This window comes from Cebus imitator, unplaced genomic scaffold, assembly GCF_001604975.1.
Source record: "Cebus imitator isolate Cc_AM_T3 unplaced genomic scaffold, Cebus_imitator-1.0 Scaffold268, whole genome shotgun sequence".
In the NCBI taxonomy this organism is placed as follows: domain Eukaryota; kingdom Metazoa; phylum Chordata; class Mammalia; order Primates; family Cebidae; genus Cebus; species Cebus imitator.
In genome coordinates this window covers 1,138,817-1,154,315 of record NW_016107583.1, presented here as the reverse complement: position 1 = coordinate 1,154,315, position 15,499 = coordinate 1,138,817, and the positions used below count along the sequence as shown (strand labels likewise).

Here is a 15,499-nt window from a genome sequence, read left to right as displayed (position 1 = left end):
AAAAAAAAAAAAAAAAAAGAGTAATTTTTAAACCTATAAGTTTAAAAATTGCTTCAGTCTTCAGTATATTTCATTTTTGGGGCCTTAGCTAAAATTGAATTTTTATACATGCTACTTTTCATTTTTTGACTGGAAGGAATTTTTGAGTTCCGTTAGTTTTGGTTTTTGTTTGCACTTGAGAGAAATAACCTTTTTTTCTGCCCAGTTTTCTAAATGACTGTTCACAAGAGTTGTCTTTTTATCCATCCAAAGGGATGAACTCAGACAGGAGTGCATGGCTTCTTCAGCCCAATGTGCTGTCAGCGAGGAGGAGTCTAATGAAGTCATTAGGGCTGTTACTCAGAGTTTGAAGGCTTTCGTTGATATGAGAGTGAAAGAGTTTGGAGAAGGCAGCACAAAGAGAAAGAGTACAAGGGAGAAAAAAGGAAAAGAATGAAAGTAAGGGGTGGGAAATGATTACCCTGGGAACCAAGCAGATTGCCCTCCTCTGGAACAGAATCTCTGCACTGAAAATAAAAGCGCTGCACCAGCCTGACACCAATTCTTTGGGTTTAAGTTATTATGCACTGTTTCTCTATCATTCTGAAATCCTTATTCATAAATTGGCTTTTCTGTTTGGTGGGGTATCTTTTTCTGATCATGTGTGCTGTCTGCATTGGGCTGTCTCTTTTATTTACTATCTAAAACATTCTAGGCTCGAAGGGAATTGAAACGCTTGAAGGAGGAGGCTAGGCGTAAGCATGCAGTTGCTGTCATTTGGGCTTACTGGCTTGGACTGAAGGTACTTCCTCAACCACTTGTTTCTGTCCAGGGTGAACTTCATAAAGCCTAGCACCTACTAACCCTGAAAAAAAGATTGATTATGCTTGCTGATGGTCTGCACAGTCTTGTAGAATGCCATCTTGCTCAATTTTGTTTCTTTTTCAGAAGAAACCTGTACACTAATATTTTTTTCTGGTGTTTTGATTTCTATTTCTTTAAATAATAAGTTTAAAGTGATAGCAATATGTCATGTTTTATTCAAGATACTATGTTATCAAAGTTCTAGTTTGTTATCTTTATGAGTGTAAAGTTGTTTTTTTAAAATCCGTGAGACACGATTACAGTAGTTGAGCCAAAAGCTGCCCTGCATCCACAGTGACCAGCCTAGGGATGCCAGGCTTTTGTTTCCCTATTTGTGCCAATTCTGCTCCAATAATGGCTGCCTGGAGTAGAGCTTTCTTCAGAGCGACCATCATTCTAATTGTTCAGTATAGAAACCAAAGGTTCTTGCGTCACTAAGCTTACAGATTTTAATGAATGAGATCAGAGATTCAGAGATCAGTGGATCATTCAGGTTAAAGAGAACCTCAGATTCAAATACCTTGTGGTTATGGCAAGCTTTATTTCGAGTGGTTCTTCCTACAGTAGGGTACACTTGTGTGTACAGAACTACACATAAGTAAATAACTCCACGCTCTGAAACACCTTTAGAATATTTTTCAAGCCACGTAAAGATCTGATCTTCCTAATTCAATGATTAATCACCATGGGAAGCCATCCATATTGCCTTTTTGGGATAATTAGGCCCCTTTCTGACACTATTCCTTATTGTTGTTTTTACATTAATCCTATGACATTTACTGTTGCTCTAAATATTTGAATATTATCTGAGAAATTAACTCTGAATCTGAACAACCATTAGAAACATCCCTGAAGCCTGCTTTGAACAATCTGCATTTTTTTCTATAAACTTTCAGCCTAAAAACTTTAGTAAATTATCCTTTTTTATTATACTGAGTATTTACCAAGTAATATTTGAAGTAATTAAGAAGTAACTTAAATATGAATTTTAACAGATATTCTGTTTGAAGAACTCCGAACAAGCTCTATAACCAGTTTTTTTTAAGTCAAACAAAACTGAATATTTTCCCATTTAATTCACATCTTCTAATTTGCATTCTAATTTTCATAAAAGGTAGGAAAATTAACGTTGAATCAGGATTTTGCTCCCTAAAATGATTTCCATCAGCAATATGTTTATCTGCAGTTTTCTGGGTTTAACTGCATATGTTTTCAAAATATTTTTGCATTAAGAGTGTGCACTTGCAAACTGCAAAGCAAATTCAGTTTGTAGGGGAATATTATTTTAGCAGAAGTAACTTGGCATACTCTAGACATAACTTTTTTTTTCTTAATCTCTAACAAAACGAAAGTATTTTACTATATTACCAGTATTGTTATATGAAGTAAGATCAAACTTACTTGAAGTCCAAGAATGTAATAATTTTGTATGTTTTCTTCCTCAAAGAGAGTTATGTTAATATGAGTGCTAGTTTTGCCCTCTCAAATGATTGACTTTTCTTGTGGAAATAGTTACAAAGTGCAGTGGGCGTTTTTAAGACTCCCAGTTCCCCAAGGGGCACCATTGTATGTGTCAGCATGTTGTCACCAGGCTTTTAGGGTCTCTAGTTGTATTTTGGAAGAAATGACCTGCCCTGTGGAATACCAGAATGCATGTAGCAATTGGTTCAGTTGTAATGAAGCTCAACTAAATACAGTTGGACTTCAGGTATATTTTTTAAGGATATATTCCTCTGTAACTTCACTTTAACTTGCCTGCTTTCCTATGCTATTATAATTTCAGGAGCCAGTTAAGAGGTAACATTTTTCTTCTTCTTGTCCCGTCTCACTTTAGAAGTTTGAGATTAGAAATGTTTGTGGATCTGACAACTCCATGGCTAAATGACAAATGATAATCAGTAACTAGAATATGAAAACAGGCATACCTCAGATACATTGCAGGCTCAGTTCCAGATATCTGCGATAAAGTGAATATCACAATAAAGTGAATCACACAAATGTTTTGTTTTCCAATGCATATAAAAATTATGTTTACACTGTCTGTGCTATAATCTAGTAAGTATCTCATAGCATTATGTCTAAAAAGCCAAAGTACATACTTTACAAATGCTTTATTGCTAAAAAATGCTAACCATCATCTGAGCATTGAGCAAGTTGTAATATTTTTGCTGATGGAGGGTGTCGTCTTGTTTTGTCTTGATGTCGATGGCTGCTGACTGATGAGCGTGGTAGCTGCTGAAGGTTGTGGTGACTGTGGCAATTTCCTAAAATAAGGCAACAATGAAGTTTGCCACAGAGATTGACTTCCTTTCATGAAAGATTTCTGTATAGCATATATTGCCATTTGATAGCATTTTACCCAGAGTAGAACTTCTTTCAAAATAGGAATCAATCTTCTCAAACCTTGCCACTGGCTTTGTCAACTAAGCTTAAAGAATATTGTCATTTCAACAGTGTTCACAGCATCTTCATCAGGAGTAGATTCCATCTCACGAAACTACTTTCTTTGCTCATCCATAAGAACCAACTCCCCATTCATTTACATTTTATTTTGAGATGGCAGCAATTCCGTCCCATCTTCAGGCTTCACTTCTAATTCTACTTCTCTTACCATATCTGCCACATCTGCAATCACTTTCTCCACTGAAGTTTTGAGCCCTCTCCAAGTCATCCATGAGAGTTGTAATCAACTTCTTCCAAACTTATGTTAATGTGGCTGTTGTGACCTCCTCCTATGAATCACAAATGTTCTTAATGGCATCCAGAATGATGGCTCTTTTCTGGAAGGTTTTTAATTTACTTTGCCCAGATCCACCAGAGGAATCACTATATATGGCAGGTATAGACTTACAAAATGTATTTCATAAATCATAAGATTGGAAATTACTCCTTGATCCGTGAGCCGCAGAAGGATGTTGCTGTTAGCAGGCAGGAAAACATTAATCTCCTTGTATATCTCATCAGAGTTCTTGAGTGACCAGGTGCCTTGTCGGTGTGTACTAATAGAAAGTTATCTCTTCTCTGAGCAGTAGGTCTCAATATGGGGCTTAAAGTAGTCAGCAAACCATGCTGTAAGCAGATGTGCTATCATCCAGGCTTTGTTGTTCCACATATGGAGCACACAGAGTAGATTTAGCATAATTCTTAAGCTGTAGGATTTTTATAATGGTAAATAAGCATTAGCTCCAACTTAAAGTTAGCAGTTGTATTATCCTTTACCAAGAGAATCAGCTTGTCCTTTGAAGCCAGACATTAGCTTCTCCTCTCTAGCTATGAAAGTCTAGATGGCATCTTCTTCCAATAGAAGGCTGTTTTGTCTACACTGGGAATCTGTTGTTGAGTGGAGCCACATTCATCAATGATCCTAGCTAGGTCTTCTGCATAACTTTCTGCAGCTTCTATATCAGCGGTTGCTGCATCTTTCTTTAACCCTCATGAACCAACCTCTCCTAGCTTTAAACTTTTCTTCTGCAGCTTCCTCACCTCTCTCAGCCTTCACAGAATTGAAGAGAGTTAGGGCATTGCTCTGGATTAGGCCTTGGCTTAGAGGAATGTTGTGGCTGGTTTGATCTATCCAGACCACTAAAATTTTCTCCTTATCAGCAATGAGGCTGTTTCACTTTCTTACCATGTGTGTGTTCACTGGAATAGCACTTTTAATTTCCTTCAAGAACATTTCCTTTGCATTCACAACTTCGCTAACTGTTTGGCACAAGGAGCCTAGCTTTTGGCCAGCGTCAGCTTTTGACATGCCTTCCTCACTAAGCGTAATCATGTCTGGCTTTCGATTTAAAATGAGAAGTGTGTGACCCTTTCTTTCACTTGAACACTAAGAAGCCATTGTAGGGTTATTAATTAATTTCTTTTTTTTTTAAATGGGGTTTCACCATGATGGTCAGGCTGGTCTTGAACTCCTGGCCTCAGGTGATCCACCCACCTCGGCCTCCCAAAGTGCTAGGATTACAGGCGTGAGCCACCGTGCCCCGCCAATTAATTTCTATATTGCTGTGTCTTAGGGAAGAAGGGAGGCCCAAGGAGAGGGAGAGAGATGGGAGAGTGGCCAGTGGGTGGAGTAGTCAGAATACACACAACGCTTCTTATTAAGTTTGCCACCTTACAGATAGAATAATAATGAAAAAGTTTGAAATATTGTAGGAATTCTTAAAATGTAACACAGAGACACAGAATGAGCACATGCTGTTGGAAAAATGGTGCCACGGGCTTGTTTGATGCAGGGTTGCCATAAACCTTCAATTTGTAACAACGCAATGTCTGCAAAGTGCATTAAAATGAGGTATGCCTGTAAAAGGGTATGTTACAGTTTTTAAACCTTAATAATTTAGATGTAGAGAATGAGTCTGGTGCCCAAATGCTCAGAGGTACCAGGTTGGTCACACAGATGAGGAAAGCAGCAGATGGGAGGTGGATCAAGAGCAAAGGGGACTCGTGTAGTTTGGAGCATGCATGTCTCATCTAAAGGCAACAGCAGCTACTTTGGTCTCCGTGGCCCTTATTATATAGGAATAGACCTCACTGTTGCTAGATCTTAGACAATTTTAAGAGAAATCTGCAGTCTGAATTATTATATTAAGCTCTTCACTGAAAAATGTGCATATAAAACATTTATCTATAAACTGAATTTGGTTAGTAGATTACTAGCTTACGCCCCCTAATGTAGAAATATTTTGAACATGTGCAGTTAAACCCAGAAAACTAGAGAGAAAAGAAAAAAGATAGGTAATGTCTGGATTATTCAGAGAGGCTAATATATTGCTAAATTCTAACTCTCCCATTTATATCTGGATGGTAATAAATACTTAATATATTTTTTCCTCAATTTCAAAATTTATATCATTCATTTATTTGTTATACAAACACTCTAGTTACTGTTATTTGTTAAACATTAGTATATGAAGCAAATACGACAATGTAGCAAGAAAAAAATGTGTGAACTAAAACTCTAATATGATGTTTTAAGTGCTCCGATAGCATTAAGTTTGGTGGGAATAGAGATGGTAGAGAAAAATTAATGCAATGAAATGGAAGATAATGGTAGTTTAAAACCTTCTTTTAAGTTCTTATTTTTAGCCATATTCTGTTCTCAGTATGTAGAACTTACTAAAGCCTTATCTTCTATGCAAGGCTTTTGGAAACAGATACAGTTCTTCAGATTTTTTTTTTCTTTTTGCCTTTTACAAAACAATCTGAAGGGAACATTATTTTATACATTTTTTAATGTATGTTAATTTGGATGAGTTTGCAGCTGTGCCTGTAAAATATTTCTTGTCAAGTCATCAGATTCTTCAAAAACTACTAAGAGGATTTAAAACATCAGTTCATTCTGGTTTTATCATTTAATGTCTCTCAATTTCTTTCTCTCTGACTTAAGATCCACTGTGTGAATGTGTTTCAATTATTTTACTAAATCCAGAAAGGACACTTACAAATTGGCTTCTTTCACACTTTTTCATTTTTAATAGAGGTGTGTCATTAGGGACCTGCACCAGCCACACATTAACCACGTAACCTGCTCTTCTTTTTAAAGGTACGTAGAGAATACAGGAAATTCTTCAGAGCCAATGCTGGAAAGAAAATCTATGAGTTTACACTTCAGAGAATTGTAAGTTGACACTTTATGTCTGTGACTAATTAGCATTATGGAATTACCCACTTAATATCACCAACTCCATAAAATGTGCCTTTTCCTAAATGACAAAAGTGACTTTTAAAATAATGATTAAATCATAGCTGTGACACTGAGAGCAACCTTTTAAAATCATCTTCCCCCAAATTCAGGTAGATTGTGTCAGAAAGAGTTGTTGGTGGTTCGTATATGATCAATACAGTGTTTGCCTTATTTGACAGAGAGAACTTTTGGGGGAAAGTGGATCCAAGAAAGCCAGGGCCTTACTCTGTGAAACTGCCATGAGCTGTGGCAGGGCAAGGCTGGCAAGAAGTTAGTGGGGAGATGGGTGACAGAGAGCCAGGCTGTGCAGCTCTACCGGCATGGACTCTGGAGTTCTCCATTTTTCAGAGAGGTCTTTGTAGTGCTGAGCAGACAGCAAACTCTGGAGCCAGCCTCCACTGCCGCTTAGACACTTCTGACTTGAGCAAATTCTAACTTCTGTGACCCTTATTTTCTCTTCTGTAAAATGCGGATAATAGTGGCACCAGCCTCATAGAGTTGTTGTGAAGATTAAAATAAAGTAACGATAAGTGCAGGACCAGGCACGTGTTACATACTCTAGAGCAACACTGTCCAGTGGGTCTTTCTGCAGTGATGAAAACACCCTGTAACTTTGAGGTGCAATAGAGTAGCCAGCCACTAGCCTCATGTGGTTATTAACCGTATGAAGTGTAACTAGTGTCATTGAGGAACTAGATTTTTTAATTTAATTTAATTTTAATCACTTAAAATGTAAACATAAATAGCCTGTGTGACTGACTAGTGGCTGCCTTTTAGACAATATCTATAGAGCAGGCTAGTATTAGTGTTAATGAGTGTTAGCATTAGTATTCTTCTTTTCCCTTAACCATTTGGTGGAAGTCATATTTCCCCAACCAGTATGAAAGAGTGGAATAGAGACTTTCCAGATGAGTTATATTTTATAAATTCCAAAGTTAAATAAATTCCACTATTGGTTTATTTGATCATGATGTATATAAAACAGTGTCTTTTGTGGTATACTTTTCTCATCTAGTATTTTCTGTCAAACCCAACACAGGTGCAAAAATACTTCTTGGAAATGAAAAATAAGATGCCTTCCTTATCTCCAATAGACAAGAATTGGCCCTCAAGACCTTACTTATTCTTGGATTCTACTCATAAGGAGCTAAAAAGGATTTTCCACTTGTGGAGGGTAAAAAATGTCATGTTACATCTTTTAGAGACTTTCTTATTTATTTTGAGTGTTTTACATAAAATCAAAACTGTAACACATTCTTCCTTTACCTCCAAGAGGATTACTTGAGGACTTTATGGTGATTTTCCCCATGCACCGTATTGAGTTGCTGTGAGAGCCCCTGCCGCAGCTCAGGCGTTCCCTGTCAGTGCCTCTCGGCCGGGGCTGGAACGGGGAGCACAGGGCTGCATTTTCTTTCCATTCCAGGTTCCAGCTGCTCTCAAGTAGTTCAGGTTTTTGTTCATTTGTTTCTCTCTTTGTCTAAAGGAATACTACGGGACAGAGAAATCATAAAATTTGAACACCTTCAGGCAACATAATTAAATACTGCAAATTAAAGAATTTATCAGATGTACAGAACACATAATCAGATAATACATGTGAACACACACACTTTGATGAACTTCGGGAAAAAAGGCTTTTCCCCATTCCTAAACATAGTAACACATCCTCTACCTAAATTACAGGGAAGCTGGAAATCTGTTTTATATTGCCTTTTATTTTTAGCTTTCTTATTTTACATGAGAACATGGCTTGTAATTTAGATGTTGCCCAGCATGGAGCACATGGGGTGCCTGTATAGATGTTGAGCTTATTTCGATAACCTAGTCAGTTGTTATGTGAAATATCAAATATATGCAGTTATCAGATGTACTAAAATCATTAGATGGAGGGGCTTGTGTTTAGTAAATGAATGCTCAGTAGATACATTCTCCAGGAAACTCTTTCCTGCGCAACAGGGTGGGCTTGTTCTTTATCAGAATCATATATGTATAGAGTGACATTATCGCTGATTAGCTTGATGAGTGGTACCATGCAACATAAAGAACTGGATTCTGAGTTTTGTTTTCCAGCGAATTTGGTGAAATTCATGAGCCTCTTAATTGCTTGTCTCTGTTTTTGAGTCTAACCCAGAAACTCTTTTCAAAAATAATGACGGGGAGCTCCCAATGCCATGGATCTGAACAACCTCTGCCCTCACCTGGCTCTGAGATCTCACCCTTCCCTCCATTGGAGTGGAGGTGGGAGATGAGGGCTGTTTATTCGTAAAGGGAGCTTTTCCATTGAAAGGGTCAGCAGCAATGCTAACATTTCTTCATGCCATTATTTCAGTAGCACTTGGCCCCACCTGCAACTGAATTTCTAGGATGCTCATCTTAAAAACCGGCTGCTCCCTGGCCATCATCTCCTTTCATTGCAGCTTCAGAGTCAGAGTGAAAGAGGATATCTCAGGTCCCTTGTCTCTATTATAAAATGGTAGTGGGGGGATTTGGAGCCGTGGTTTTCAAACTGTAGGTCATAGCATATTTGTGGGTCATGAAATCAGTTTAGTAGATTACTAACAGCGTTTTTCAGTGAAAGACAATAGAATAGAAAATAGCAGAGCGTAACAGAAAGGATCAAGTATTGTTTTGTGACGCTTTTGTGTCAATTTTCTGTGTGTGTGGAAATGTGCTTAGTAGACTGTGATGCACAGTATTTGTACTGTCTCTCTAGAAGAGTGACAGCCTCAGGACTAGAGGATTTCCAAGGACTGACAGAGTCGGAGGAAATACTACTTGCAGGGCTCATGCCCCTAGGCACGGGTGTGTTTTGAAGAAGCATCCCCGGTTCTGCAATACAAATAATAGTCTTTCTGACATTTTCCAAGACAGACTTTTTAAAACCCACAAGGGAAAATGTTTTTGGCCTTTTTAGTGAATGTTTTGTGCACTTTCTCCCTTACTCTTGCTGTTAAATTGTCTTAGCATATTTAAGAATGAGTAATAATTTATTTATATAAATGATGTTTTGTTTCCTTCTTCTCATATCTCACAGTGTAAAAAATACAGAGACCAGTTTACAGACCAGCAGAAACTTATTTATGAAGAGAAACTAGAAGCCAGTGAACTCTTCAAAGACAAGAAGGCTTTATACCCATCTAGGTATTATGGCTTTGCCTTACCCATAAAATTCAGGATTTTAAACATTTCTCAAGTATATTTGTATGCCTTTTCAAGTAGTGTTTGATTTCAGTCTTAGATGAGCGATTTTTAATTCTGTGAATCATTTTATAATCAGCTTGATATAAACACATTTGCGCCATGGCTTCTGTGGTGCCATTTAATGAAATGAAGTTACAGTTGCTGGTTTCACTCCATTAGCATTAGCTCGAACTCGTTACTGAATAATTAGAAGTCATTTAACATAAAAATTATATAGGCTGTTAAGTTAAACTTGCATTGTAAATTCCTGTTCCTTTTCCATAGTTTTCAAAGACTGGCCAAATTGCTGTTGGCAGTGTACTTTAATCACCATTCCAGTCTTCCTGCCATAACGAGCAAGGTCAGAAACTGATTTCTAAGGTAATTCAGAGCGCAAGCCAGGGTAGTACTTTTTGAGTATAGCTTGAGCACTGGTCCGTGGTGCCCTTTGGGCTACTAACTCAACAGATACGACTTCTGTGGCCTGTACGGCAAGTTGAGTTCCTTTATTGTAGACACCACGGACTGAGAAGAAGAACACCGATTCCAAGTTTAGCAAGTGAAGTCCTTGGTAAAGACTATTTATCCGAATAGTCTGACATCTCCCACATTAAGCATTTCCCCCCAGCAATCTTATCCCATTTTCATCTGGTGTTTCTAAAAAAGTAGATTGTACAATTTCAAGCCTAATCTATAACAACTTTAAGCTTCTCCCAAAGAATGGCCTAGAAAGAATGTATTATATGCTGGGTATATTCACATTTATCACATAAGTGATGTTTATATTCTCTATGACTTTATATGCATTTGAAATATCTTCCTTTTAAAGGATTAAATGAACATACATTGCCAGACTCACTGGGTTTAAATATTTTAAATTGTACGACTCCCTTGGTTGGCCGATGTGGCTACTTGAGATGACATATACTCTCCTAAGTCAAACACAGCGTCTAAACCCAAAGTGCCTGTTATATAAAGCATATTCAGACAGGAGAATTTGTCTAGATGCTTGCTTCAGCAACTAATTTTATTCAGCTTTTTTAAAATACATTTCTAAATTAGAGAGTAACCTTCTTAATGAACATTCCCTGTGGATGACTCCAGAAACTGCAGGCTGGAAAATGCATCTTTGAGGAAACAATTTAAAAGGCTGTTAACATTTTTATAATTTAAAACACGTTTGAATCGGAACCAAAAAAGTTAACTTCAAGCCAAGTCCTTTTTGGGTAGTCTTATCAGTTTTCAGGGATAGTGGCACACTCACCCCACAGCAGTGAGAGAGGTGGAATAATTTAGCTTCCCACCACCCTGGGAAGTGGCAGCTCTTATGGGAGTTGGCCTTTTATTTCCTGAGAGCTGTGAAACGCTGACCACCTACGTGGATTTTTCTTCCCTGATCCTCCACCCACAACATAAGCATTTAAAGTTGTATTTGCAAATTGCCAGAACTTTGTAGCTCAAAAGGAAGCTTGTCGATCCCTTGAAGCAGCAGTTTTTCCTTGGTGCCTTTGATGAAGCTGTCCTGAAAGAGTCCCCCGACAAGTCTTCAGGGAAATTGACATCTTAGTGATTAGCACACAGTTTACCTCTTAGAAAAATTTGTTTGTAAAAAAAATTGCTCTGATTCTGAACGTTTGCTTTGCTTACTTCTGTCCATTTACAGGCATATTCTAGGAGAAGAGGCTTGATTCTCCATTCAGATACAGATGCTGCTTAACTGATGATACAGTTACTTACAGATAACTCATCATAAGTTGAAAATGCATTTAATACACCGAACCTACTGAATGCCACAACTTAGTCTAGCCTACCTTAAACATGCTGGGCACACTTACATTAGCCTACAGTTGGGCAAAATCATCTAACACAAAGCCTGTTTTATAATAAAGTGCTGGATATCTCTTGTGGTTTATTGACCACTGTACTGAAAGCGATAAAAAGAATGGTCATATGAGCACCATTGTAAAGTTGAAAAACCCTGAGCTGAACCAAGTTAAGGACCATCTGTATTGCCTATTTAGAAGCAAAGTTACATGTTAATATTAAGTGTTCTGTAGTTTTCTTCTAAAGTGATTGCTCTGGATCTGTTCTTTCCCAAAAGGCCTATTGATTTTCTTATTCTCTGTGAGAAATGAAACTTTTCTTTAGAGCAGGTGATGGTAATGATTTCAGCTCCTTTTTCACTGCCACATATTGTTTGAAGGCATTAGTAAATCCTTTGTGAGCAGCTGTTAACTTTGTATTAACAGATGAGAAGAAATTGCCTTTTCCTTCGCACGAGGCCATGTATTTGAGTCTTAGCTGTTCTTATGAGTGATTTCTATCTTCATTGTTCCATGTAATAAGATTATTATCAATGTCCTGCCCACCAAATGCCATGATCACCTCAAAAATCTATTTGAAGTAGGTTTAAGGTTTCATTCCCACTTATATTTAGGACAGGTGCAAGTGTAATATATAAAATAAATTGAAATCACTTTTTATGAAGTTCTCAGCACTCCTTAGAATCAACTGACCTATTTCCTTTTTTGGTAGTACTTTCATTTGAAGCTATTTCTAATGTGTAGGAATTTTTTTCCTTTAGTGTTGGGCAGCCATTCCAAGGGGCTTACCTGGAAATCAACAAGAACCCCAAGTATAAGAAACTCAAAGATGCCATTGAAGAAAAGATCATTATTGCTGAAGTCGTGAACAAAATTAACCGTGCTAATGGGAAGGTAAAAATGCTAACCCTGAAGACCGATAAAAAGTAGCTGTTAGTTGGGTTAGTCATCCTGTTTTCTGAATGTAAAAATTTACATTTCATGTTCTCAGTAGAGTTAGCTGTGAAGGGGGCTATTTCCCCTTACCTTTAAGCTTAAGTGGAATTTTGCTTGTTCTCTGAAATTTTTATGAAATAAAACGTATTATTGATGTTCTTTACTGTGTTCTTGGTTTACATAAGTATGTTTGTTGAAGGATATTAGAGTAATACATGCATTTTTGCAAATAATGCCTTAAACTCCTGGGCCATTTTTGAGTATTTTTGATCATTGGTTTACATGATCTTTTATTTTGTTTTAGAGTACATCTCGGATTTTCCTCTTAACAAATAATAATCTCCTTCTTGCTGACCAAAAGTCTGGACAAATCAAGTCAGAGGTTCCCTTGGTGGATGTGACCAAGGTTTCAATGAGCTCACAAAATGATGGCTTCTTCGCCGTCCACCTCAAAGAGGTAAAGGTTCAATTAATGATGTAACAAAGATTTCTGTGCTTAATCTATCAGCCATTGATTTAAAAATTTCTGCATCTGACTATGGCAGTTTATATATCTGCCTTGCTAATTTGCAAATTTTGGATATTCACCCCTACGTCAAATCTCAGGCTCAGTTTTTCAGTAATTGAATAAAGTTAATCACTTTTATTGACAAGTTTACTTCACTTTTTGAAACTAATATATAGAAATATCAAGATGTTTTAAATTTTGTTTTCTCCTGTTTTTTTCTGTGTATCAACTTAGTAAATGTCTTAATGTTCATCTCTAATCTGAGGGTTTATATTAAAGGATACAACTATAATAAAATAACTGACAGTTAATTTTAACCTAAATAATTTTTGATGTTCTGTGCCTTTAGCTTAACCAGGACTCCTGGCTTGAATGCAGTGGTTATGTGTAGGTTCTGGAGTTGGTCTCACTCCCTTTATGACGATTTTGGCCAAGGCATTTAACTTGTGTGTGCTTACCTATTTTTTCTCATCTTTAAAATGGAAAGGAAATCACACCAACATCCAGACCACAAACGATTACTACTTTTGAGCATTTCCCAAACCGGGATTCTAGGAACATTACTCATACAGGACACTAATAACAATGTACTGTGAAAAAATTGTTCTCTGATGGAAATGTTAAATCTTTCTTCACTACATTACTTCTCAGAGCCCCTGAAATCTTGTGATTCTCCTGAGGAGCTTTAGGGGGATAGCTTTAGGGGGATAGTAAGAGTGCCTACTTCATTGCATTGTTGTAAGGATTAAATGAGATACTGGAGGGACAGGGCCTGTCACATAACACATAGTCACTAAATAAACAAAAGCTAGCAAATACTTATATGTAGGGATGTGTGTCTAGCTGATAATGTTACTTTCCGGCCCACCCTAAACTTAGAAAAATCCTCAAAGCTTCCCTTAGCCTGTTTACCCTATTTTGGGTCTCTTTTAAAGGGGGCATATCAAATACTAGGACAGTGATTCTCAACCTCAGTGACACATTTAAACAGCTTGGGAACTTTAAAAATGCTGGTGCCCAGGGCATACACCTGTGTAATCAAATTAGAATTTCTCAGAAGGGGGCATAAGCACCATAGTTTTTTTAAATAAACCGAGATGATTCCCCGCACAGCTAAGGCTGAGAGCCACTGCCCTAGGATGTTTGTGGGAAGTGTCGTCGTTAGGGCTTTAACCAAATCACGGCCAAGTTTTTTAATCAGGTCCTTCAGATGAATTGCAGGTTAGGTCCATGCTCCTCAAACCTGAATGTGTAAACTCATACCCAGAGGTTGTTATGGTTTCATATTCACTGGGGCTGAGGTAGGGCCTGAGATTCTGCTTTTCTAGCAACCTCTAAGTGATGGAGATGCTTCTTAGGCTCTGTCCGCAGACTTTGGTAGGAGGGGGTGAGGTAACCTTGCTAAAGTGCTCTGAGCAAGTTGGAAGAAACACTGCTTCTGTCATTATTGTTTACCTTGGGAGAATGGATTCCAGGATCTGATGTTTTAAAGAGACTGTAAATACATTTTCAGCCAAGCCTGTAAACATTGACCTCCTAAGGTAGCTTTAATTATGACCGACTCTTGGTTTGTCCTTGCAGGGCTCAGAAGCAGCTAGTAAAGGAGATTTTCTCTTCAGCAGTGATCACCTGATTGAAATGGCCACCAAGCTCTATCGCACGACTCTCAGCCAAACCAAACAGAAGCTCAATATTGAGATTTCCGATGAGTACGTTCATGTATTATTTGAATATACTTTTTCTCTTTCAGCTTTCGTCTTTTAACTCAGCTCTCTGATCTCATTCATTAATACAACTGCTTAATCAGTACCAGGTGTGTGTCTAGTAGTTGTTCCACATGATAAATGGGCAGCGAATGCCACTGATCAAGTCTCTGACGTCATGTACCTGACATCCTAGTGGAAGAGACCAGTACATACAAACTAAGTGATGAAATAGCTGATAAGATTTTGGCTAATGACAAATATTTATAGAGGGAAAAAGGGTTAAGAATCAGAGAGTATTTTTGATAGGAGGTCAGGGAGGCCTCTCTGATGTGGTGACGTCTGAGACTGGTAGAGATTTGAAATTTGCTTCCTCAATTTCCCATTAGGGTTCTGATTATAGAAGTTAGTGATTTGCATACAGGTTGGGCATCCCCCCATTTATTGAATATATCTATGTAAGTTTTTTGGACAAATCTGAGTTACTATCCTGACTATACGTAATTGATTACCTTTCAATAGATCGTTTACCTGGCTGTATACTTCTTTGCATGTCTAGATTGCTCAGGAAGTTACATTGTTTTCTAATCAAGAACTTTCTAGGGCCGGGCGTGGTGCCTCACACCTGTAATCCCAGCACTCTGGGAGGCCGAGGCAGGTGGATCACAAGGTCAAGAGATCGAGACCATCCTGGCCAACATGGTGAAACCCCGCCTCTACTAAAAATACAAAAATTAGCTGGGTGTGGTGGCACGCACCTGTAGTCCCAGCTACTCAGGAGGCTGAGGCAGGAGAATTGCTTGAACCCGGGAGGTGGAGG

The 15,499-nt window shown here is 37.9% G+C and overlaps 1 protein-coding gene across 12 annotated transcripts in view; it reads left to right on the top strand.

The window, feature by feature from the left end:
• The window catches only part of MYO1B (myosin IB), a 186,894-nt gene that overhangs the window by 163,019 nt on the left and 8,376 nt on the right, over positions 1–15,499 (top strand). For 8 of the 12 annotated variants that reach the window (XM_017500671.2, XM_037728542.1, XM_017500669.2 and 5 more), the window contains 7 exons: positions 695–781; positions 6,389–6,463; positions 7,569–7,703; positions 9,564–9,670; positions 12,294–12,426; positions 12,773–12,925; positions 14,558–14,685. In XM_017500671.2, coding sequence (XP_017356160.1) covers positions 695–781; positions 6,389–6,463; positions 7,569–7,703; positions 9,564–9,670; positions 12,294–12,426; positions 12,773–12,925; positions 14,558–14,685 — 818 coding nt within the window. The remainder of the gene's footprint in view (positions 1–694; positions 782–6,388; positions 6,464–7,568; positions 7,704–9,563; positions 9,671–12,293; positions 12,427–12,772; positions 12,926–14,557; positions 14,686–15,499) is intronic. The other 4 variants (XM_037728546.1, XM_037728545.1, XM_037728544.1 and 1 more) reach the window with 1 other exon arrangement.